Genomic DNA, 24,824 nt, shown 5'->3' with positions numbered 1-24,824 from the left:
GGCCTCCTCTATGCTAAAGGCGTACATGTATCACGGCTAGAACATATTGAAAGAGATTGGATTGAAGATGAATATGAAAATTTTCAGACCTAGGAAAATCTGGATAGTAATGAAGCTGATATAGACAATGAGGTTGACTCAGGGAAGGGATTTTGCAATAGTGATGAAGAGTTGAGGAAGGAGTACCTATTAATGCATAGAAGGGGACAAGCGCCACGACTTCATCAAGACGTGGATCGGTGATCAAATCTGCTGACCCAGCCAGACTGCAAACACGTTCCATTGTTCTCGGACTTCAAGTTCCTCAATTCACATGGCGCTTAAGACTTATGGCCTGCAAAGCTTCGTGAAGCTACGGCCCTAGCTGTCATCCCAACATGCATTAGCAGCTCTGCGGACAGATGCAGGGCCTATCACTGTATATTTATACTCACACATGCCCCAACCGCAACCTGTCCCTCACGACCTTACTCTGTGCCGCAACTCAGCCCTACCTATCCCGCCTCTTAAACCACGCCCCATGCCCTATATTCTCCTAGCACCCAAGCTGACCACAACTATGCAACCAATCATCCACATCGTCGAACCATTTGAGGGAGTCGTGTCCCGGGAGATGCCGATCGGGATCGTTGGGCTAGAGATCTGGACAAATTGTCAGCGTGATGCAATCACCTACATCAAAGACTATGGACAAGCCGACAATACATTTCACCGGACCATGTAGGCTTAGGTGAATTCTCAGCTGGTTCCCAAAATGACTTAGCACGATCTAGGACATTCTACAAAGAATGGATCCACATCCTGCCTGATGGAGTGGAGTTCGTGTGGGCACACTACGACCGATGTGCCAACCGCGAGATGCGTGCAAGCATCCAACTCAATCTCATGGCGACCATGGTCACCTGGCAATTGGTGGTGGTCACTCCATGGGGAAGGTCAGAGTTCCAGTACGAACAGTGTTTCAATTACGGTACCAGCAGAGGGGGGTACAACTGGCAGTTGGACAATGGCTCGTTCTAGACTGTACCAATAGACGCTGACTGCCAGAATGATCGGAATTGATACACGTGTTCCAACAGAAGCATTCAGCGCATGTAAAAGAAGCACATCACTATTTCAAAACCCCCGCCACTGCTATCTGAACATCCCTAACTTTGACGTCCACAATGCAGTGGTGCCCATCCGCAGCCGCCGCCTGTCCCTCCCAGCCTTTGACTCGGTCAGGCCGGCAATTCCTCTACCTTGCGATGACGGCACCCGCTCTTGCTCAATCTCCCTGATGCCACAGGGACCACAAGTTGCCCTCAATTGGGCTCTGAGTGTGCATTGAAAGTGGAAGAAGGTTGATGGCAGAGTTGCAAACACTGCGCATATCTGCAAGACCTAGTAAAGATCTATTACCCATAGCGCCCTTAGCTGCTGTTCAAGCAGCGGGCTGTGCAAGACCTGGGTGGTCCGCCTCCCAAATGGCGCGTACAAGTACATGTCCGCGTACACGGACTACTTCGGTCAAGTGTGGACCGATTATTTCTACTATTGGCCATACGACTATCCCAAGGATTCAAGTCTCCTTGGATGGGACAACAACTTGTGGGAGCAGGGTGTGGACATGATGCTGGCCACACACAAAGTGTGCTTGCAGGTGGAGGAGCACTTGGGAATGTATTGAGCACATCCAAGTCATCACCAGCTGCTATTATAACCCCCCTCTTTGTTGCAAATATTACGTTCACTCGCCCCAATATTATTGTAACATCATGCACACAACCTACACCTGTCAGGCAGAACAGCTATCAACCCAACACGCACAAAGAATATGGATGAGGAATGAGTACTTATCAATGTATAGAAGGGGACAAGCACCATAAATGGATCCCTGACTCCTCCCAAAGGGAGGAGGGCTTTCTCAAGATGAAACATCAACAAGCCGTAGCATGCCACCATACACGTGGGAGAACTGTCCATAACAGGAGCAACTCTTACCATAACGAGGTGCAGTCCCGGCACCAAGCACACGTGCTTTCCACATATAGCAGGTAGTTCCACTCCATCCCAGCTCCGTTGGCTGGATCTCAATGCAATGTCTCTGCAAGTATGTATAAAAGTGTGTTATGAAGTTGCGTCTCCAGTTTCTTTTCAACAAAGGATTGGGTGTGGTGTAACATAGACTAAGACAGCTCTGGTCAAAGTGGATGCTGTTGGAACATATGGCCAAGTGCATGCCCAAATACCAATGCGCCGACGCGCCACATCACGGTGCAATGCTACTGTACCTGCCATTCCCCTTAATGTACCTTCCCCATCAATTACGGACTCGTATATTACTTGCAATCCTTGTGTATTTACCCTTGCGTGTTTGCCTCCCCGCCCTGAGGACAAGACAAACCGCTCCAGTACCTATTGATTCCCGCTGCTTACTTGTTCCGCCTGCTCGTTCCCATGCCCCACCACCGCTTACTTCAACAGATGCTGCCTTAGAGGCCCCAAGATGCCCGGGCGGCATCCAAGTGAGTCTCACTAGTAAGTAGGTGTTGAAGTGAGGTCGCATCACGTGAGAACAAGCAAGAAGATCAGCGGGAACACATCATGCAGCTCCTCAATCTGGTCACTGTATGCGATGTGACCACACTCCGCGTGGCTCTTTGCAAGTGGAACATCCTCAATCATACTCCTGATCAGAGAAGCGGTTTGTCTCGTCCTCGGGGCGGGGAGGCAAACGTGCGAAGAGTAAATACAGGCAGTCACAGACCTATGTATGGGGTATCATTGATGGGGAGGGTACATTAAGGGGTGGCGGCAGGTACAGTAACATTGTGCCATATCGCAACATGTCAGTGCGTTGGCATTTGGGCACGTGCTCGGCCGTATGTTCCAACAGTAGGCATTGACAATATTGAATGACAGTGATGCTGGCTCGGTACCACAATATTTTATGTGGTGCATAGTGGTATTGTTCTAATAGACTGTTTCCTAGTACTAAGGACTTATTGTTAGAACCTTATGCAGTCTGAGTTTCCCAAGAGGAGTTGGGGATCCGTGCTTGCACCGCTACAGATAGATTAAAGCCTAAAAATAGGAGTTCAAAATTAGATGCTGGGGAAGTAAGGCCGCGCGTTCAGTAAATTTTCTCTCACTCCAAACCACAACCCGCTCATCATCAGTTCAGCCTTACTATTCGAGTATGGATCCCTCTATTGGCACTGAGCAGTATCCGGACGTCATAGTTGAATGGGTACACCGAGTGGAAGCAGGTTTTGCCCATCCCTTGGGCATTCACACTCTGCGCTCTCAAGCCGCTCTCGATGCGTGCCTTGCCGCTGCCACTGAACCCAATGTGCCTTGGTCACGCACCTAGTGAGTTTAGATATCATTAATCATTCCGACTAATTCACATAATATGATTGCCACAACAGTTCTACCTACTACAAACGCATAGTCACCTATGCTGGAGGGGTAGAATTCTCATGCCGTTATGTCAACCGTGACGGACGCCGCCTCTTGTGCAGCGTACAGTTTAATATGTCGCATGCATGCCGACTGGTGCAGCTCGAAATAATTGCAGGAAATGGGCAGTGGTCATACTACGAAGATGAATTCCCTATTCCCAATGTAGCACCAATTGAATTCCCCAAGTACGCGTAGATTACAATAGGTGCAAGAATGTCATCCGATGAATCAGTGGTGGTATACCAGTAGTCAGTAAGCTCAACAAGACACTCAATAAGCAACTTTCCAATGGAAGAGTGGCCCAAACAGTGGGTGCTAATACAACATACCCCAATCTCACACAATATACTGTGTAGCAACTCATTCTGTCATACTGTGTTAATCAATACTGATAGTATCTAGTATCATCAATACAGCAACCCCCAGCAAACACTGTGATAGCTTGTTAGTGTCCCTACCCGGTGAACTACAGCAGAAAACAATGTGAACTGACACTGAAGGGATCATACTGCCAGTAATGGCCCTATCCCCAGCAAGTGAGATCTGAGCAACGTGCCCAGTCAAAGCCGAGGGGTCCAGGAGATCCAGCCACTGATTACCTAAAATGGACATCCTCTCAAAGAATGATTTTTCTAGGATGCAAACCTCAATGCAATGACTTCAGCTGATGCACAGGCGAAGAACAAATGCACATTAACGCGATAGTATTAAATTCCTGGCTACAGAAGAGGCTGGAGCTTTACAAGGGTCCAGTGACCAACTAGCTAGGGTGGCCGAGATCCCGGCCCGATATAGTAGCTGATTGCAATCCAGGAGAGAGTTGGGTACATGTGACGGTTATTGTACCACCACATGATTGGGTCCTGAACTGCCTCAACACTGGATGTGACCTTGACCTGTTTGGGCGGCGCAAGTGCAGGAATATTGTTGAAAATATTCTTAGACTGCTGCAAACACTGTTAATCAGAGAACACCTCAAAGCAATCATACGGCATACCTTGCCACCCTTGCTGTTGTCTCTGCTACCACCTGCCTTGCTGCTGGAGCTTTTACCAGATGACACAATCTCTGTTGTGCCATGGCAGATAAGCCACTCCCTGTATTTGTTGCGGACAAGCTGTTCTGCTGTCTGATTCCAACCTTCTTGCCATCTTGCCCTCTCAATGTACTGCAGTTTCTGATGTGGGTGAAGAACTGCATCATGATTAGTATACATTCGACTTTAAAATGATTCTGGCTGACTTACCCATTGCAATGCAATAGGCATTTGACTCATCAGTCTTACCATAATACCAGTCGAGAGTCTTTTTTTGTGAGACTGACGGCAGCACAGATTGAAGGCAGGAAGCATGTGTCAAGAGAAAAATTAGTCATCCACTCATCCAGCAGGTCCATTGCTTGAATGACAGTTGCAAGATTGGGGACAGTGCAAGAGAAGAACTGTGTCCCATCCCAGAAGACCTGAGATGTGTGACATTCCACTGTGAGTTGAGTTGTGACAAGGCATGACAGTGTGTGACGCACCTTCAGAATGTCACATAATTGACTCACAATCTTCCGCTTGCTGCTGTCCAACTCCATTCACCGCAGGTCCATTGTGTGATCTCCAGTAAGATCATTGATTGCTTCACAATATGCTAGTGCAAACTGAAGCATCTAGTAGGTGGAGTTCCAGTGTGTGAACATTGCATGGCATGTTCTCCAATGGCAAGTTGAGCTCCAGAAGCCTTTTGCGCCATGCCAGGAGGAGTTTGGTTGAAGAGTTGATCACACTATAGGCAAACTTGCAGAGCTAGATACATGGTGAGTGATCACTCATATCATTGAAGAATGGTCTCAACAGACTTTGGCAAGAACGAGCTTAACAGGGTGCATAGTTGCCTCAAGCTCCGCAACCTTATGTTGTCCTGCTTGTCAGCCCAACCCTCAATGTCCTCAACACAGTGTCCATATCCCACTTGCCCATGTCATTGTCATCATTGAAGTCCTCAAGATCGCCAGTCAGATCTTGCAAGGCTTGCTCTGCAGCGTCTAGAGCAACATCGTGTGTGTTCTTCTGCTTCTTGGCTGGTGTTGCGTCAAATTGATGCAAGAGTGTCTTCACCACAAGGTTCAGAATATGATTGAAGCATCAAACATGACCCACTTGACATTGAAACAAGTCATTGAGGATGTCAAGCTCGTCAATCATAACATCATTTGTGGATGTGTTGTCTGCAGTGACGGCAAGGATCTGAGTGAGACCTTGGTGAGTCTGTTAGGCAATGATGGATGATTCAAAAACTTACTCTAGTGTCAATCCCAAACTCTTTCAGCATTTTCGCAAAGACCACTGCAAGATTGATGACCAAATGGGCCTTGGCCAGCTCAACAACGTCAAGGACAAGCCGCGCAGGTATGCCGTTCTGTTCAAAGTGGACTGAGAATGCTACCGTTGCCTTATGATTGGGCAATATCCAACAGTCAGTGGCAAAGCTGAGTTTGCCATTGAAGTCCTGCTGGAGATGCAAGATAAGTCCATGTCCATTGTTTTGTGAGTGTGCGCTTACCTGAAGCATTTTCCCAATGCGCTCATGCATATGCATGAAGATGTTATGAACATTGCGTGTAACGGTCCATTGCAATGGAATCCAGTACTCTCCAGCGGGCTGGTTTTCATCAAGCTCTGGAACGTGTGGTCTCCAATGATGGAGAACAGCCACAGACTTTTGGTGACCCAGCGGACTATCTCCGCTCTGATGGTCAAGAAGGTCAGTGTTTGACAATGAGTCACCATGAGTTAGTCATACTTATGTTGTCTTGTTATGCGTGTGCTGGTGTACAGAGTACGTCACCTTACCTTTGCCTGTATGCTTGAATGATACCATCAGATCAACCGGTTGTAGGTACTTCTTGACACCCTTGCGGGCCTTCTTGGCTGACCCAAGTGTGAGGATGACTGGGACCTCAGAGTGGGTTCGCTGAACTGCCAGTCTGAGAGAGTAGACGGGGGCCTCCAAAGAGGGCCACAAGTAGTCAATTGAAGGTGGATTGGAGAGCAAGTGACAGAGGAAAGGGGGAGGTCATCAAATAGAAGTCCAGGGTCGTTGAGTCCGCCAATCCGGATGCGGCAAGCAGTCCTTGAGAGCCAGGTGCTCTCACAGAGATGGGTCAGTCAGCAGAGCTGAGTGGCATGTCAAAGAGGGTGTGAGTTGCACAAGTGCATGATGCCCATTCAGCAGACACGCACCAGTGGATGTCTGCATCTGTAATTATGTAGGCTACATGCTAACACTTTAATACTATACTAAACTGCTAATGTTCAAAGGGATATGGGTCACAATTATACACACTATTGAACTTACGTCTGAATACCTCCTTCAGTTCCCATTCCATGTCTGTAACAGTGCCCCCCAGAGCGACTTGTATGCTCTTGACATGAATCACCTCCAGTTGCCATTCCATCATGATCCTCCCGAGGGCTCTCCAATGCTGTAGCCACAGTAGCTCATCCAGACTGTCCAGGTATGCCTGCTCCATGACCATAGGGAAGTATGGCATGTCAAAGCCCCAGATCCTACGGATACAGTTGTGCAATGTTGCCCACGCTTGCGGTCGATCTGCAGGACAAGAGGCTTGGTTTCCTGTGTGCAACTGTGCCGTGAGCTGCTCAAAATCCTGTTACAGGTGGGCAATACTATGCCTCCCCTAGTAGCTTAGATTATGAACTGTCTAGTGGATATTAGATTAGATCATCTGTACTTAGCCATCCTCCTTCCATATTGGGAAGTAATATCTGCTTACACCTGAACTACCACATCGTCCGTGTGCGAACCCCGCACTGTCTGAGTACATTCAGCCCTTCTCAGCCTGCGCTTCTCGCCACACCTAGGACCCACCCTAGACAAGGCTCCTCGCCTGCATCCAGGACTCTCCCTCGACATGGCTCCTCTCCCTCATCTAGGACACGCCCTTGGCCTGGCTCCTCGCCCGACCTAGGACACACCATGCCACTGCTAGGCTCCTCGCCCGGCAATGACTATAGCGGGAGCTCCTTGCCTCGCTAACGACATCAAGACCTCATGACATTCTCCCCGGTCACGCCGCAACCACCAAAGGTTAGGTTCACAGGCAGCTCGGCCCCCCAAACAAGGGTTCCAAGCCCGCAAACTCTTACAAATACACATGGAAAAGGAATGTGTTGATCTCCCAAGTGTACGCCCATTGTTCCGCAGTCGTCACCAGTATGTAGTGCATTGCAGGGGTACGGGCAATCCGTGAGGGTCACGGGTACGGGTACCACTGGGTAGGGGTACGGGTAGCCAAATTTGGACCCGCGGACCCGCCACCAGTACCCGCCGCTCCGGCACGACTCACTTGGCACCAGACGTGCTGGTTTGAATGCCCGTGGGAACCGCACCATCACCCGAGTGCCCGAGCACGTTGTGCACAATTTTCTACTTGACTCTCATGTCACGCCCCTCCACCCCTCTCTTGCAGCCCAGCAGCCCCTCCACCCACATAAAGTCAGGTGGCGCGACATTTCCCTCAGCCCACATTAATCGACGGTGAGGCAGCACAACGTGTCCGCGCGCCTCACTGCTGCCCTGCTTTTGCTGATGCAATGCAATGCACAAAACATCGCTGCTCCCATGCTCAACACGAAGAGAGATGAGCAGCTGGCGACGTAACACGCAAGAAACTGGCGCAAGGCTGAGTGGACGCCAGCTGGCCACAAGAAGCCTGCTTGCTTGTGTCCCAAACATGAGCAACACACCACCTCAGGCATATTGCGTCCGCCCGGCCACAGATACCGCCAGTCACGCCCCAAGAGCGTCGAGGGGTATTCTCTGAGGGAAGAGGCGAGGCAGGAAAGGATGAACATGGCTGAGCACACTGCACTAATGATATGTCAGCTCTCTGACTCATACCCCACCGTGTCTCAAACGAGCAGACCAGGAGAGTGGTTGAGCTACCCGCAAAGGCAATACACACGGCGACCACAAGTGGGCAGGGCAAATGCCCAGCACACAAGTGTGGCCGACAAACGGATGCCACGCGTGCAAAGTTGAGCGTGAGCAAACATGGCGGAATGAGTGGGGGCGAGGTTGGCGGCGGCCAGAGGCCAGGCTGCCGGTGAGCAGATTTCACAGGTGAGTAGTCCCAAGCCCTCCGAGTCCACATCCCCATCCTACGTGTTTGTGTGTCTCCCCACCCACCTTTGTTCAAGCCCAGGCCCCACACGTACGCCAACGGCTCCTGGACACCCAAGCCCGACCTCATCAGTAAAAGTGGAAAACTGCTGACGGGCGTCCATCAGCCGTTTCAGAAGCTTCAGCAGGCCATCAGCGATGCTCCAGAGGGCTTCAGAAGTCCAGCCCTCAGCACCTGGATTTTGCATGCTCCAATTCTGTCAGAGGCATTTTGTCAGTGAGCCTCAGTGTGTCAGTGGATTCAGGCATTCAGGCAACTTCAAACAAGATGCTCCGAAACAAATAAAATCAGAATGATCCAAACAAGCTATGTACATTTGCACTATTACTGCTGACACTACTAGTACATAACATGCGCAAATGCCCGAGCGAGCCAGTGAATGGACGGGTGAGCAGCCGTAGAGTGAGCAGGTGTCCTGAGCGACGACTTCGGCGGCCTCATGGTATCCATACTTTGCACAATTGCACCGCTCTCCCTCTCGCACAGAAAACGGCAGCAGCACCATCACACGCTGCACAAATTGCAATGCGGGACAGCGATGCTGCTTCTAGCCTTCTACCATTGTCTTCGTCACAAGACGGTGACGTGTGTCCGCTCCTCCTTGCCCTTATTTCCTACTCTCCCATACACTCCTTGCCCCATCCTGGGTGACAAGTGTACGTGCTTGCGTTGAAAGCCTTCGTGCAGTGGGCAGGCAGGCAGGTGGAGAGAGAGCGGGTAGATAGATGGACGAGCACATGAGTGGATGGGCAAACAAGTGAGCAAGCTGACAGGCAGTATGAATACAGAATTGCGACTTACCTCTTCATGCAGAGTACGGCCGTTTGAGCGAGACCTGCCAGTGTGGTTCTCTGTCATCAGTCCGTGCAGCTTAGACATTGGTGAACCGGTGGTTACCTTTCATTCAATTACCTTCTGCATGTGAACACCCACGCCGACCTTGAGCGGCGTAGACGGTGAGCTCTCCGGGCTTGGCGTCACCGTCTCCTACAAGTGCTCCTCACTGCCCATGTGTGAGTTCCTGTCCACATACGTGTCCGAGTCCAAACTCGAGCTGTCCTTGTTCGCCGTTGTGGGCCGCCGTCGCATCACCCGTGTGTACATCTACAGCTGACGCAGGTTGTCCTCGTTCGGCAGCTGCGGGCGACGTCGGGGTGTAGCGTGCTTCGTATTGCGGCACGGGGAGCTCCTTGCGGACATCTTTGAGCAAGTACGGCAGCAGGGGCTGGCTGGGCAGAGCACGTGCGTGAAGGGCAACAACACTGAGGGTAGGAGGACACACCGGTCGAGCGCAGCGGTGTTGCCAGTTGCCAGCGAACCAGTGGCATGTGTGATGTTTAGGGCAGGCACAAGCGGTCTTTACAGCCATCATCTGCTCTGCGCGTCACTGTGTACCTGCCTCTTCCCCACCACCTGCACACAGGAAAGACCTCACCACAGGAAGTGGTACCGCGCTGCTCTTGCCTGTGCAAGAAGGCATGACATCTGACACACCCTGACAGCATGTTGAAGCCGACACACCATTGCTTGACAATGCAATTGCACTCACATGTGCGCAGAAGGAAGACTCGCCCTGCCGTTGTCGATCCTGATGTGCACCGTCAGTGTGATAGAAGGCAGGCAACTTCATTCAAGGTATGTACTACAGTATCTTGTCTGCGGATTTCCCAGTGATCATTCATCATTAGTATACCTCTGTACTTGTCCACAACATGGGCCCCAGCTCGTATGGACTTTACGACGTGTTGTATATCGCCGTCCTGTGTGCTGAGTGTCACTGCCACCCACGGTACGTCTCCCGTATTCCCTTGTGAACCGCCGAGCTGACAACTATTGGAGTCGAGTTGGGCAGTGTCTCTGTACAACACATTGAGTCCATTAAATGTGCTCAACATAGCTGACTGGACGGGATTTGATTACTCATGCATGGTGCAGTGTTCAGGTTTGCCGCACAGCTTGTCATGGGCAATGGCCATAGACACTGGTGTGTTGATGCAGCCATGCTGGGTCTGCCAGATGTGTGTGCTACAAATGCAGCCCACTTCTGTGCCTTCGACCCTGGAACCACAGATTGCCCACGCTCATCGTCCGAGTGCACAACAAAAATCCACTTGGACAGGTCGTGCAGCTAAACTGTGTTCGCACGCAGGCAAATGTGCAGTGTGTGATCCATGGACCCCCGGCCCACGTCGCTGCTGGAAAGCGAGCTACTAGTAGGTGCCGTATCAGACAGGTGAGCAACCTTGCACTCTGCGACAACCACTCTGCAACGCAGCCAGAACCAACGTACCTGTATGATCAGCATGCAGGCAGCGCGCCAACAACGTCGCTACTGCATGTGGTGCATCATCAAGTCTGTAGTTGTGCTCGCTATTGTACCCTACAATTACAAAGTACACAATATATTACTGTTGTACAATGTGCTGACATGCTGGTATGTTCTGAGAGACACTAGTGCAATACCCTGATGTACTGGATATGATGAGCTGCTGAGGTTGGCCTGTCAGCAGTTTCAGGCCCTCAGGGAATTCCAAATTTGCTGATGCTGCCGCGCGTGCCTGGCCGCGCAGAGGACAACATTGTGATGCATCAGAAGGAGGACGTGCTCGTGTTCCACAGCCTTGAGGGCTGCATGAGCTCCCGTGAGTTCTGGCGGCACCTCACTGCCAACAACAACCATCTCCAGTGGGACCGCTTCCCTGCGGCGACCAGCTGGGACTGCACGTGCCCCCCCCCCGCGGTGCGCGATCATCTGCGCATGCACACTTGCATGCCCATCTCCTCACCTCTTTGCCTGCCCAACACGTCACATTACCTGCACCTGCGGAGACCCGCAAGACCCACGGACATCCCATACCTGCCGAGCGGGTACCTGACCGCTGCGGGTATGAATAGGCTCCCGTGCACCCGGGGGTATACCTGTGCAATTCACTACCGGTATGAGGCCAACACGGTGCATGACATGTTGACTCTCTTTTTGGTTTGACTTTCTGAGGTGTCGTTGTAATTCAGGCCCCGGGCGCAGATGGCTCTTCCATTGCTGCACCGCACCCCACATCTCCAGCAAGTCCCTCGGGTCCAACGTGGTTGCTGCACTGATATACTGGAATGAGGCTGCGAGTAGCAATTGAAGCAGCTTCTGCTCGGTATTGCTGGCCTGTTCCCTCCATTTCTGCTGACAAGTAGCCAAACATCCCTATTGGCAATTCCTCCAATACTTGTGACCAAGGATGGAAAGAACTAGCTCCAGCAGCTCTCCGCAGAACCAAGTTCCTGTCTGCCACTTCCTCAGCCAAGCCCATCTTGCCGGTGTCTGGCTCAATGGCTTGTGAAGGATCAACAACAGGGGAGTTGTGAGTTGGTGGCTGTTGAGGTATGCGGGACAGGGGGTCTACGTTGGAGTGCACACGGCCCACTTGGTGGATAGATTTGGAGCAAAGGCGGAGAACGCTGCCTCCCACGCGGCAAGTCTCCGATTAGCATTTTTGAAGGTGCAGGCCCATTGCAGGGCAGCATGATTGGTGGTGATGAGCATGACATGTTCGCCCTCAATGAAGGGAAGAAAGTGCACTAGTCCCTCTTTTGTGGCTAGAGCTTCCCTTTCCATGGCCAAGTAGTTCTGCTCAGCAGGTTTGCATGTGCAGCTCCAGTATGCGATGACCTGCTCTATGTTCACAACTGTTTCATCCAATAATCCAATGATTTGCCCCATAATTGTGTTTGACCGAGGTTGTCAAAACAATTCAATATCCGGGACACCAACAAGGGTACCAGCACACCAGCTTGGTGAGCCTTAGCAAGATGATCATAAGTCCGTGTTCCTTTCAGGTCCGCTACTTTTGTAGGTTGAACCTGTTGCAGGCACACTCCTAGAGCTACGTCAGATGCATCAATGTAGAGTTGGTATGGGTGGCTGGCCATCACGTGTGCCAGAACAGGGGCCTGCTGCAAGGCGACTTTGATTTCCAACCATGCATGTTTGCATTCTGCCGTCCAATTCCATCAAGAGGCCTTCTTGAGGAGTTGGAATAGAGGCAACACCATGAAAGAATAGTAAGGGATGTAGTTGGAGAAGTACACGGCCATGCCCAAGAAGGATTGTTTGAACTTGCTAACCCTGGTCGGGTGAGCAAATTACGTGATGGTGTGCACTTTCTCCTTGTGTGTGGAGAATCCTAAGCACAAAACCTTCCGTCCAAGCAGGAGTATAGACAAGTATCTAGAGTGGCACTTGGGCAGCGACAGCATGGTTATTGGATGACTGCGGAGAGTACCCAGTCCAGATGGGTGACGTGTTCAGCCCAACTTTTAGAATAGATGACAATGTTGTTGATGTACGTGAGTGTGAAGAGCCATAAGTAGGGTGCCAACACTCCTTGCATTACGCGCTGAGCAGCGGAGGGGCCATTCCATAATCCAAACAGCAACTGTTGGAATTGGAAGAGACCCCGGTGGGACCAGAAAGCAGTCTTTTCTTGATCTGCTTCAGCAACGGTGAGTTGCATGAAGCCCAATAGAGCATCCAGGGAGGACAAGACTTGGGCCCCTGATAGAGCCTGCAATATCTTGGTTTGTTGTGGAATGGGGAACTCGTCCAGCACTGTGATCACATTCAACCTCCGGTAATTGATGCAAAAGCATGGCTTCCCATTACAATAAGTCATTAGAACTGGGGCAGCCCAAGGACTGATTGAGGGTTTGATAACCTCCAGAGCAAGCCAAGTGTCATGTTGTTTGTCAATGACCTCACGTTTAGTGGGGAAGGCCACATACATAGGCAAAGACACCAGCCTTGTGCCTGGCAGCACTTTGATCTCTACTTCTGTAGGATTGTGTCCCAACCGTCCACCAAACACAAAGGCTTGCTGTCAAGCTCAGAGAACCTCCAACAGACAAGAATGCCCTTCCAGGGGCCATTCCGGTCCTATGTCTAGTAACTCCTCCAACTCCTTGGAAGGGTACACGGTAGGATCTGGTGCTTCAGCGGTCTTGGGTCCCCAAGCCTCCTCTTCCAAGGCGGATGTTTTGGACAGCTGCAACTGGACAATCCCTTGCACTGTGTCCACGTGGCAAGCCAATTCATCCATAGGAGATTGGAACCAATCCCCTGCTGGGTACATTATGGCAAGAGTGTCTCCCTTACTGATGCAAATGGGGTGGTCAGTTGGGTTAGAGACTGCGACCCATGCGTGATCCACATCCTGGTGTAGCCAGACAGGTGACTCAATAGTGACTTTAACCTTTGACCTGACAAAATTGACATCCAGCATCCATTGTCAGTTGAGTCACTATTGAGTCACCTGTCTGGCTAGCACTCATACACTATTAATTTACCTCTAATGCACCTGGTTAAGTCACCACTGATACAGGGCACCCTGTGCCAGCATCCAAAATATGTCTAAGTCCAGCATTCCAGCATTGTGTCATATCACATTGTGTTACCTGGTTTGCAACAAACCTGTGGTGTGATGCTGGTGTCCGAGTTAATTGTCTGATTAGGTAACATTTGCTGATGTCAGGGGTTCAAACCCCACTTGTGTGCTTTTTGAAAAATCCTATTTCTCTTGATTTTCCTTAATCCAGTGACTCAGGACCACATATATGCACTAAGACTGTATCTAATTGTTCTTAAGGTGTAACATGCAACTTAAAACAATGACTAAGGAGTGTCTTACAGGTGTCTTACAAGTGTATTAAGAGATCTGAGTCAGGTGGCTTAGTCAGTGTATTAGAACTGACTTACACATGGCTTAACATGGTTCCATTCTTGACTCAAGTTAAGACAGCAAAAAATACATTAATGAATTCAAATAGAGTCACTTTAACTGACATCACTGTAAGGAAAATACTTCTGCCAGTTGTTGTTGTCCCATTGGCTTCTGCATGTTGAACTTCAACTATTCTAGGTGTTATCACATGGGATAGGACTTATCCTTACCTGTTATGGACTTATGTTCTACTATGCTACATATTACGTACATTCTTTTTTGAATTTGTTCCAGACCTGTAGCACATGATTAGATCTAGACCTTGATGGAACATTCCACCACTTTCCAGCATGTTCCAGCACATTCCTTGATTGTATTGTATTGCATTGTCAAGCACATTGTTGTTCTAGGACTGTCCAGATCCCTTCCAGTCCTGTTCAGTCCTTTCCAGTACATTCCATCCATGGTGCAATATCGCCGCATCCTTGCATATTCGCTCATTGCACCATATTGCTCTGTTATGACTCTACGCTGTTACACTTACTGTACGATCATGCAATGGCTCTCTCATGTGTATATATACTGGGCTGGATACACCCTAGAATGTAACGGTCTCTCCTCTTGTCTTACGCCTCTGAGTCTTCCCTCTCAGCTCCTAAGAGATCTGTTGTAAGTCCTATGTTACTACAGTACTTTGTTTGCTTCTGTAGTTCTTTTGTAGCCTTGCCTCAGGCTACACCACATCACTCCTTGTTCATCCGACATTGTGGTCCTCCTGCCTGTCACCTGCCCCCCCAGACAGTGGTGGCAATGGCGATGGTGAAGTTGGGCATCAAAAAGGTGGTGGCCCAGGGCCTTTCAGTGGTGCGTCCTCCATTTGTGTTTCCATCCTTGTCAGAGGAGGAGCCAGGATCTCCTCTGCCCAGAGGTAGCTGGTAGTTGCGCTCCAACAGTGGCTGTCTGCTGTGGTCAGACCGGTGCTTGTCATGTCTGTCAAATGGGTGCCATCCCTGCAAGAGGCACTAGCTTGCTGGCAGGGTGGTTGATCTTGTGCATTGGCTTGGGGCTTAGTCCATGCATGTGAGTCTTGCTGTGCTCTGTGGAGCAGCCGAGGCCAATGGTTGTTGCTCGGGAATTGCTGGCCCGGGTGGCTCAGGTGGCTTGAGTGGCCTGGGTGGCTCAGGCTGGAATTGCTGAATCAGTGTGTCCACAATGTTGCCTTGGTGAGGGTTCAGCACAAAGCATTCCTTTGGCATCATCCTGTAACTCTGCTCCATTGCTGGTCACAGTGGTCCTTCATGCAGAGAATCAGCCACCACCGGCTGGTACTCTGGTGTAAGTTCCATGAAGACCCTTGGCTTCTGGAGGTGGAAGTCGAGAAGTGTCCTGGCTTTGCATGTATTGTCCAGTATGTATAACTCTGACAACGTCAATGAGGGAGTGAAAAAGGGACACACACCACCATGGAGATGCACTCTGTGATGCAACAAGTCCATTCCTTTCCTGGTGCGGTCCCGCACCACAACAAACGCATTGTATATGTAGTGACGTGCACTGGCGTCCTTTATGATGGTAAGCAGTTCACCATTGGGATCAAAAAGCCAGATTGTTGTGTGCCCTTCCAATTTGCACATCCAGTTCACAAGCTTCTGCAGTTCTCCTGCTAGATACAGAATGTGGGCGCAAAACTGTACTGCTATTGACCAACAGTTCTGCAGTCCCACCGATTTGCTGTTGTTGTGCAGCCACTCAGTGGACTATTCTTGCGAGATGAGCCATTGGGCTTCCTGCAGACACTGGTGTGCGGCGGAAGGGTACTGGGTCAAGCTGCATCTTCCATAATTTGTACAGCTTTGATAGTGTTACGCGAAGCATGACACCTAGAGCACTAGCTCTCAACCTAACCCTAAACGTAGGGACCTTAGGTTCTAATCGTCCTTGGATGGGGAGGATGGTCGAAGACGCTGCTAAGTCCGTCTAGCAGGTCGAGCGGGGAGTTTCTGATATCCAAGGAGCTGGTGAAGCTTCAATAGATAACCAGGTCGAACTGAGGTTCGACCGCTACTGTACACAGGTCTTATATACATGGGGAGTTCAGGGCAGGTCCTGAACGAGTCACAACTACCTAGCCAATAGGAGCGTGGGGGAGTGAGTCATGACGAGTCAGGGATCGAGTCATAAATGATGAGTCAGGTATGAGTAAGGGACGAGTCATACTGAGTCAGAGATCACGTGAACTGCTCCGGGTTGGACCGGAGCAAACAGCGAAGGAGTCCGAAGACTGGAACCGTAGCGTCATGGGGTTGGGCCCATGCTAGGATAGTACAATGCTCAAGTGCAAATAAGGGAAAACAAATGTTGACGTAACAGATAGGGCAGCAACAGTACTCGGGCAGCTGACCATCCTTGTCAAGGAGCTTGCAAATGGATTCCTCACCGGGATCTTCCGCCATGGCGTTGGTTGCCAGGGATTTGTGTGAGGGTTGCAAGGAGGTGTCAGAGACAGTACTGCCCATTCCAGACTTGTGCGACCTGAGGTTGCTCCCTTTTGTGTTGGAAGCTGCGACTGCACTGTTTGTCTTGCACACCAGCTTCCTCCACCAGGGCGTCAGCGGGCTTGTGCGGCAGTTGATCCCTCTGTGGCTGCCCCCCAGGCGCTGCTGATGTCAAGGCTGGATTCCCCACTGGCTGTGAGTTTGCTGCAGGCGCAGTGGCTGCTGCTGTGTCATGAGCCATTGGCAATAGTGGTCTGGGTAGATATGGAGTGCTGGACGGTGAGTCAAACTTACTAGGAGATAATGGAGCCTGCAACAATCTGGCAGAGTTCAGCGGTATCATCCATGCTGATGGAGACATTCCTCCTGGAGTGCTCCTGAGTGTTGTGGGGAACCATAGGTCTGTGAGGCTAGGGAATACCAACCATGCAGCTGGGCAGAGGGGTGGCTCAGCAGTTGAGGGCTTGACTCAGTGAGCGCAAAGGGGAATTCCGACATGATGGTGAAGGCGAGGGTGTGGGGTTATCCGTGGTTGCTGGGATCATGCAAGTGTTACAGGTTGTAAATGTGAGGTCACAGACTGGCAGTGTGATGATGGCGCCACTGAGTGTCCACCACTGTGAGGTTGACTGGGACCTCAGAGCGGGTTTGCCAAACTGCCGGTCCAAGAGAGTAGATGGGGGCCTCTGAAGAGGGCCGCGAGTAGTTGATCGAAGGCAGATTGGAGAGCAAGCAACAGAGGAAAGGGGGAGGTCGTTGAACAAAACCAAGTCCAGGGTTGTCAAGTCCACCAATCTGGATGCAGAAAGCAGTCCTCAAGAGCCAGGAGCTCTTGAAGAGATGGGTTGGTCAGCAGAGCTGATTGGCGCGTCAAAAAGGGTGTGAGTTGCACAAGTATGTGAGGTCAAAAGCTAAGATGCCCATTCAACAGATGCGCACCAGCAGATGTCCACATTTGTAATTATGTAAGCTACACGCTAACACTCTATACTATACTAAACTGCCAATGTTCAAAGGGATATGGGTTGCCATTATACACACTATTGAACTTACGTCTGAATACCTCCTTCAGTCCCTGTTCCATGTCCATAATACCAAGAGTGTCCGCAGATGCTAGCGCTTCCTTGCCAAAGCATTTCTTCACATGCTTGCAAAGATTGCTGGTCAAATTCTTATCCTTCTTATCTAACCACTGTTTAATCACTTTGTGCAGCCACAATTGGTGCACACAAACAGGTGCATGCGCTTCCCATGTTTGTTGACTTTGATGCTGACATCTGGCTTGTAGAAAGCATAGATCAGCACAGACCATTCCTTGCTCAATTGCGCTACCGGCTTGTAAGTACCATGGCATACCCTGCATTGCCAAACACTCACTGAGCTCCTCTTCAGGGGTTTTGTTCTTGGGTGGGACAGCCGCCTTGCAGCGCCCATCCTTGTTGACTTCAACAATATCTTCATTGTCACCTGTGGTTGGTTCCTCATCACTAATCTCTACAACATGGCTATGGCAATCATGCTTTGGCTTTGTGGCAGTTGCCACAGACTTTTGATTGGGTTAGATTGGGTTTGGAGATGTCAAGACTGATGGGAAGTTTGTACCAGTGCCAGCAGTTTCTCCAACAACCTCGGTGTCTGTGGCTGCAGACTGTTTTGACTTCAAGGAATGTTTCTCTGTGATGGCTACCTATGCCTTCTCTGTAAGGAAGCGTGCACGCTTCCCTGTAGGTGGCAGCAATGCCTTGGGGCTTGTTCCCATATGCTTTGCAGGCATGTGGACAGATTGATGTGATTGTGGCACTGTTTCCAGTATGTCTGGACCAGTGTATGGTTTGTGAAGTACTGTACAGCTCGAATGAAAAGGTTTACAAGCCACCATCAGCCACCAAGGATAGACTGATTTCCAAAAGCAGAAGTATACCCTCTGTTGACATGATCTGTGTCAGATCTTCTGCAAGGGGTGTGATGCGTGGGAAATACATCCTTATCAAGACATTTTGTGACCATCTGCGGCAATATTAGTAAGCCAATAATCCCGTCTTTCAAGTATTGAGTACCTAGTTCTGCCCTGTTCTGCCTGGTTGCTCTCTGGTTGCCCAGATCTAACAGTGTAGAGTCAGCTAGATCACTCTAGCTTACCCAGGCTGCTTGGTTGACCAGATTGACAAGTATAAAGGGTGCTGTTTTGTAACCCCATTGTTTCTTCAAGCACATAAGTAGGGCATGGTGTACCATGCCAGCAGTTCAACTTAAATAGGTGCTGTCTTGGAGGCCCCAAAATGCCCGGGTGCAAGGGCCTTCCAGCAAGTCTCATTGGCATGGAACAGCATTTAAGTACCATTAAAAAACACTGTTTCTGGAAGACAATAATTTCATGGTGCTGCTGCTAGTGAAGCAGTGGTGTCCAAACGAGGAGTCAGGGACCAGTGCTTGTGCCGCTAAAATACTATATATACAGTATATATACAGTATATAATATACAGTATATATACAGTATATATACAATATAATGTAGTTCACCTTATACATACAGCTTTCATGTATATGTGTATTATATAGTTGGAGCCTTAACAACAATTTGTGTGTTGTCCAGTCCTGGTTATGTTATGTCTCAGTCTATTTGTCTGTGCCACGCTGTACTGTGTGATGCACTATCCCACTTGTTTACCCCGCTGTATGCACTGTGTGCACCCATACATTCATTACTTGTTATGGTTACATTTTGGTACCTTATACCATTGCTTGTTCCCTGGCACCCTCAGTCTTGCTGTCTCTCTCGAGCACATACTGAGGGTGAATAAATCCATCATACTTTCACATTGCATATCATAGCTTACCTATTCCGCCTAGCCATTGTCTTGTGCTTGTTTAGCCTGATGACATGTGCTCTCACCCTGCTAGCTGCTACAAACCACTTAAAGGGAATCACTGGTGTACCACACTGCTTGTACTACAAAGACTTGCAGTACAAGCATCAGATACCCCAGAAGATGACAAGCTATGTGAAACAGCCAACACAGATTACCTCACTAGGTAATATTGACTTGCACTACTGAATACAGTGTTGCAGAAGTCCATGGGTAACATGGGTATGTTAGTCAAATTTTGGCTACCCATACCTATGCACACCAAGACCCATGCAATGCACCAATCATAAACATTCATATTTTTGCATTGCACATTAATTCCCCTAATCTTGTTGATGACGGCTGGTCTGGTTTAGCCATGCCTCGCTCGGCCTTTCTGTCCTTTGTCAAAGACGACTTGAGCCGGTATACCACATCATCATTCATTTACTACATGTCATAGCCATCTTTTTCTCTCTTAAATCTGGGCACAATCAATCTCATTTCCTACTACTACTCCTGTCTCTCTTCACATGTGATCCTATTGCTATGGATCCACCTGCAGCCTCTGCAACCACTCCTTGTCCTTGCTCAATCTGACTTCTTGCCTCAAGCGCAAACATGATGTCCCGCACTTGTTCCTCCAACTCATGAATCCTCTGTGAGTGAAGCTGCTTTTCCTGTTTCGCTACATCCACCTCACGCCGAGCTTTTTGCAGATTTTCCAACAATCCTGTGCTCACCGCGCGCTCCTCTTTCAATTCCTTGTGCAGTTGCGTCACCAGATCTGCGGTCCTCTCAGCTTTCTTGTGCACCTTTGAGAGTTCTGTTTGCAATTTGGCAATTTGTGCATTCTCTTCGACTTTTCGCGCCGTCATGTTATTTTGCGCCCGTTCCCTCTCTTCGTCGCGCTCCTGGGTCAGTCGCTGGACTGTTGTATGCAGTTCGTCGACTTTGCCCCGCAGATCCACTATCTGCTCCTCGTAGAACGCGCGCTGTGAGTCGAGTTGTGACGTTAGCAGGTAGGAATATTCGATACCGATGGCTTCGATCTTTTCGGCGCTCAGGGCATCCTCGAGACTCGGTCCGCGACGATCTCCAGAGACGCCACGGGATGCTTGGGAACCGATCGCCGACGAGGCGGAAGGAAGCTCGACAAGCTTGCCATCAGCCTTGTTCTGGATGAGGCGATGGACGTAACCATCGCCCGCATAATCCCAAACGCGCTGCGTCTCTAGCTCCAGGGCGTATAGATGAGTCGTCCGCGAGTAGTGACCATAAGCATGAGCGCGGCCGTATCGGCCGCAGCCGATGTGACCGCAGATGAGACAGATCCATAGGTTGGTCGTGCTCTCGCATTCAACACAGTGGGCTGACGGCGGTGAACTGGAGAACGCGATGGGCCGGCTAGCAGCGCTGCTCGCTGGTGGATGGGATGATAGTAACGTCTGGGAGTAGCGGCACACCGGGCACCTGCAAACTTCAGTATCGCACGCGAGACTCTGTGGTCGGATGCGCACCTGCTGTCACCCCATTTGCTCAAACAGGCACAGTGGAAGGTGTGTGAGCACGGGACGGTGACTAAGCCAGTAACCGCTGAATCCATCCGTTCGAGGCAGACGGGGCATGTCGGCAGCTCATACACCGCATCTGAGCTATGTTGCGCATTCTCGCGCATGAGGCTTTCGGTGAGGGATTCATCACTGTCAATAGTGACAGACAGAACGCGGACGACATGACATGTCTCCGGCTGTAGAGTCGTCGTGAATCGGCCTGCATTATTGAGTAGCCACGGCTTCATCTCACCTCCATTGAGTTGAATGGCTTCCCGTTATATGATTCGATGAACTGCGAGGCATGGGACGCTTCCCTGAACTTGAGCAGAACGATGGATCGATTCGGAGCGGAATCCCTGGCAAACATGGAAGTGTTACCAACTTCTTGACATGCAGGCAGAAAGCGGGACACACCGTATCATCCTCAGCAGAGAGATACCATCGGTGGCTGGAGCTACGAAAGCCAAAAAGTCGGACGGTGTCATCCATGCCGGTACAGCCAAGACTGCGAGGATGAGCCCTTGACTGTCGGACACAACTTTGGGTGCGGAGTCCTTCGAGTCCTCGGGGCCAGGCGAGGCGCCGTCATTTGTCAACGCTCCAGACTCCTCAATACCTGCGACATCGCGGTAGATATGTACGATGCCCTCAGGTAGATTTGTTGACCCAGACGTCGCCGAGTGAGATGCGGATGGGCTGAATGTAGCTACCACAGGTTCTGCTTGCTCTTCCTTGAGCAAATGAAATGCACGACGACAAAGGTACCACTTACCTTTGCGGCGCGCATCCGTAGCCTTCTCCTTTCCGACTCCGGCTTTCTTCGACCCTGCGACGCTCATGGTCTCGAACGCGCAGTCGACCCAGTCAATTCTGATTGGACCGAAACGATAGTCTGTTAGAGCCGCGTCGTCGTTGCGGGCCCGTTCGGTGACTGTGTGACGGCGACCAGTAGGACCCGGTTTGTGGGATGGCAAGGGCTGGAAGATGGAAGACGGGACAACGCAAGACGAGGCAGTCGACGGAGATGTATAGGACGTCGATGCTGTCGGTATGTTCGAACGAGAACGGAGAGATATGCGGATGCGAATATTCCGCATGAGCAAGAGATGGAGGGTGTGCAGACCGAGGCGAAGCGGATGTGACGCCCTGGGAAGGCGTTGCGGATAGAGTACATAAGCGACCTCGCTGCACGCCTCTACCAGTGGCACCACGCCAGCCCCAATGGCAAACATCCACCGCTATGCTCCGTACGCTCACGACTGCTGCGACCACGAACCCTTCCTTGGTTAGGGTGCCTATAACATCGCCATTCACTCGGTCATCGCTGAACTCCATACGATCCATACTCGCGAGCTCAGTCGACGGCACAGATGTCCAGGACACGCAGGAGGCGCATGCCGCGGTGCTCATCCCTCTTTGCAATGTGGATAACAAGCCCGGCGTGCTTCTTGAGGTGCGAGGAAAATTAAGGACACATTCAGGGGAGGTGAGGTGCGTACGCATGGCTGTCCGGCCGGTATAGCGGGAATCAACTCGTAATAGCTTTCCTGGTGGGAAGGTCGACAAGGCCAGTACACATCGTGATTGGTCAAAAACATTCACTGACAGGACCAACTTGCAGACGGACGCATCGCCATTGGCGGCAGCGCTGCGCGAAAGCCAGGAAGAATTAGGCATACATCCTCGCCAAGTGGAAATCCTAGGACGCATAGGTCCCACGGAGACATCTCTTAGCGGTCTCAGGGTATGGCCATACGTCGTAAGCCAGACTCTCTCCGCATGGGACCTATTCACAATATTCACTATATCAATTGTCATTGCGTGATACATTGCAGGGTTTCGTGCATGCTGAGCGACAGGCAGAGACCCCTCTTGACGACCCTGACGTCGATGCTCCGCTGCCGTCTCTGTCTCTTTCCACCTTGACACTCTCGCCCGCCGAGGTTGCCCACGCGTTCCACCTACCCATGGCCGCCGTGGTCTCGCCTCCGCGCCTACACACCTACCTCTTCCGTGCCGCAAGGCCTTACTTTGCCGTCAGTGTTGCGGACCTTGTCTCCGGACCTCATGCCGTGCACTCAGGACCGGACATTGCACCTAAATGGACAAACGATCCTCAGCAACGCGATGAAATAGGCGGTGGCCGCGAAGGGCGACTCGAGGTTTGGGGACTGACAGGGTGGTACCTGTCGGAATTGATGCGTCACCTCGGTGTATACAGTGACCAGCCGAATGTACGATGAACGTATTGTGCTGTTGTACCTGCTAGGGAACTAAGTATCTACAGGGAAACATGTGAGTGATTCACCGCCACAAACGCCACCATGCTCGGCCACAAGCTTAGCCAACGAACGTATTTAGATACCGAGAAGCCGTATACAGCACCGTGTAGTAATGCGCGTCAGGTAACTTATGTGCCGATACCTCGTCGCTGCTTAAGGTTTGTTGCTCGTTCACAGGTGGCAATTGGGGTCGTCAAGCTGACTGCCGACTATACATGGGCTCGGCGTCGAGTTCTAGGCCCCTTGATCCTCAATCGGTATGAACTCCGTAGCCTCCGCGATTCGTCGTGTCGACCGGGGTGTCGGCGATCGAACCGCAGCTGATTTTCATTTCACGAGACGCGACATTGTCTCGTCATGAGGTACATAAGATCACAATACGAGTCCGAGACAGCAAATGGGTTAAGTATAGCTTATGGAGCAGGTGCGGCAGCTGGTATACCCGGTAATACTGCCATACACGAGCAAATGACATTGGTAGAAGTTCGCTGAAGAAAGTCCCGGTCTCAGACATTGACAAGCAGTGCCATCGAGCGAGGGTGACCGCTCCTCAGTCGCCATGCGATAGCTGAACTCGTATACTTTTTTCGTAGAGAAGGGAAAGCAGGCGTCCACTGTGTACGGACGGCTGCGTCACGAGTGCCAGTCAATGCGGTGTTGGCTGGTTTGGCCTACGTATACTAGGCTATAGTGTGTACGTGGTGCTTATCGGTGCTACATCACCGCGACGAGCACGGTAGATTTATAAGTATCGTCGTATGGAGTACTACTTGGCTTGCATATCACGGGCTGGGTTACCGGGGCGCGCTGTCCACTTCACTGGGATGTGCGTCGGTTTCCCTACGGAAGTACGTTGAAGGGTACATAGGTGCGGCTATGAGTACCCGACGGCCATGGAACTGCTGTAGACGAGCCGAGTACCTCGTAACCTATATACGGATCTCTGGTAGGAGTACGTATTACAGTGCATAGTATGGAAAGGCACTCCCTACAACTACGAGCATGGGCGCGCCGATTCAAAGTCAGGACAAAGTTGACAATTGATCTGCCCAAAGTAGGGGTAGTTACATATGTTCGCTTCGCCGTCGCCCCACGACAATTCGAACTCTCAAATATACAGCGACTCGGCGTCGCGCTCCTACGCGATGGATTCTATGTCGCGAAGGATTTGACGATGTCTGCAGCGTTGGACTGAGCAGACGCGCTCGGACGGAGCGCTATGTAGCGTAGGCAGACCAAAGTAAATACCACATGTAGTACATTCGGTGTGCAGTAGCCTCCTCCAGTTCCACATCGC

The 24,824-nt window shown here is 50.7% G+C and overlaps 7 protein-coding genes across 7 annotated transcripts; 4 read left to right on the top strand and 3 right to left on the bottom strand.

The window, feature by feature from the left end:
• Nucleotides 1-436: 436 nt before the first annotated feature.
• Nucleotides 437-1,020, top strand: C8Q71DRAFT_721941 (uncharacterized protein; the record flags this gene model as incomplete). The annotated part of the gene is made up of 2 exons (XM_047921490.1): nucleotides 437-720; nucleotides 774-1,020. The coding sequence occupies 2 exons, from the start codon at nucleotides 437-439 to the stop codon at nucleotides 1,018-1,020; spliced, it is 531 nt and encodes a 176-aa protein (XP_047781879.1).
• Nucleotides 1,021-1,166: 146 nt separating this feature from the next.
• C8Q71DRAFT_721940 (uncharacterized protein) lies at nucleotides 1,167-1,669 on the top strand (the record flags this gene model as incomplete). Its single annotated transcript, XM_047921489.1, has 2 exons — nucleotides 1,167-1,219; nucleotides 1,408-1,669. The coding sequence occupies 2 exons, from the start codon at nucleotides 1,167-1,169 to the stop codon at nucleotides 1,667-1,669; spliced, it is 315 nt and encodes a 104-aa protein (XP_047781878.1).
• An 819-nt stretch (nucleotides 1,670-2,488) lies between these two features.
• Nucleotides 2,489-3,642, top strand: C8Q71DRAFT_721939 (uncharacterized protein; the record flags this gene model as incomplete). The annotated part of the gene is made up of 4 exons (XM_047921488.1): nucleotides 2,489-2,507; nucleotides 2,680-2,834; nucleotides 3,167-3,354; nucleotides 3,414-3,642. The coding sequence occupies 4 exons, from the start codon at nucleotides 2,489-2,491 to the stop codon at nucleotides 3,640-3,642; spliced, it is 591 nt and encodes a 196-aa protein (XP_047781877.1).
• Nucleotides 3,643-6,728: 3,086 nt separating this feature from the next.
• On the bottom strand, nucleotides 6,729-11,698 carry C8Q71DRAFT_721937 (uncharacterized protein; the record flags this gene model as incomplete). Its single annotated transcript, XM_047921487.1, has 20 exons — nucleotides 6,729-6,733; nucleotides 6,792-7,003; nucleotides 7,326-7,421; nucleotides 7,506-7,802; nucleotides 7,888-8,105; nucleotides 8,204-8,276; nucleotides 8,646-8,836; nucleotides 9,226-9,283; nucleotides 9,442-9,491; nucleotides 9,553-9,627; nucleotides 9,674-9,869; nucleotides 10,076-10,104; nucleotides 10,190-10,228; nucleotides 10,284-10,497; nucleotides 10,623-10,768; nucleotides 10,829-10,890; nucleotides 10,931-11,020; nucleotides 11,069-11,198; nucleotides 11,243-11,392; nucleotides 11,498-11,698. The coding sequence occupies 20 exons, from the start codon at nucleotides 11,696-11,698 to the stop codon at nucleotides 6,729-6,731; spliced, it is 2,532 nt and encodes an 843-aa protein (XP_047781876.1).
• A 6,135-nt stretch (nucleotides 11,699-17,833) lies between these two features.
• On the bottom strand, nucleotides 17,834-19,078 carry C8Q71DRAFT_721936 (uncharacterized protein; the record flags this gene model as incomplete). The annotated part of the gene is made up of 7 exons (XM_047921486.1): nucleotides 17,834-17,838; nucleotides 17,897-18,035; nucleotides 18,074-18,171; nucleotides 18,221-18,310; nucleotides 18,531-18,658; nucleotides 18,765-18,850; nucleotides 18,983-19,078. The coding sequence occupies 7 exons, from the start codon at nucleotides 19,076-19,078 to the stop codon at nucleotides 17,834-17,836; spliced, it is 642 nt and encodes a 213-aa protein (XP_047781875.1).
• A 1,067-nt stretch (nucleotides 19,079-20,145) lies between these two features.
• C8Q71DRAFT_746435 (zf-UBP-domain-containing protein) lies at nucleotides 20,146-22,449 on the bottom strand. The gene is made up of 5 exons (XM_047923069.1): nucleotides 22,018-22,449; nucleotides 21,660-21,963; nucleotides 21,496-21,601; nucleotides 21,210-21,439; nucleotides 20,146-21,162 (listed from the first exon to the last, which is right to left on the bottom strand). The coding sequence occupies exons 1-5, from the start codon at nucleotides 22,340-22,342 to the stop codon at nucleotides 20,190-20,192; spliced, it is 1,938 nt and encodes a 645-aa protein (XP_047781874.1). The 5' UTR covers nucleotides 22,343-22,449; the 3' UTR covers nucleotides 20,146-20,189.
• Nucleotides 22,450-22,485: 36 nt separating this feature from the next.
• On the top strand, nucleotides 22,486-23,488 carry C8Q71DRAFT_795355 (uncharacterized protein; the record flags this gene model as incomplete). Its single annotated transcript, XM_047925604.1, has 5 exons — nucleotides 22,486-22,602; nucleotides 22,624-22,736; nucleotides 22,788-22,803; nucleotides 22,867-23,004; nucleotides 23,081-23,488. 5 exons carry the CDS (start codon nucleotides 22,486-22,488, stop codon nucleotides 23,486-23,488), a joined length of 792 nt encoding a protein of 263 aa, XP_047781873.1.
• Between the last annotated feature and the right edge of the window lie 1,336 nt (nucleotides 23,489-24,824).

This window comes from Rhodofomes roseus (assembly GCF_022264815.1).
Source record: "Rhodofomes roseus strain CIRM-BRFM 1785 chromosome Unknown C8Q71scaffold_5, whole genome shotgun sequence".
NCBI lineage: Eukaryota > Fungi > Basidiomycota > Agaricomycetes > Polyporales > Fomitopsidaceae > Rhodofomes > Rhodofomes roseus.
This window is presented reverse-complemented; position numbering and strand designations above follow the sequence as displayed.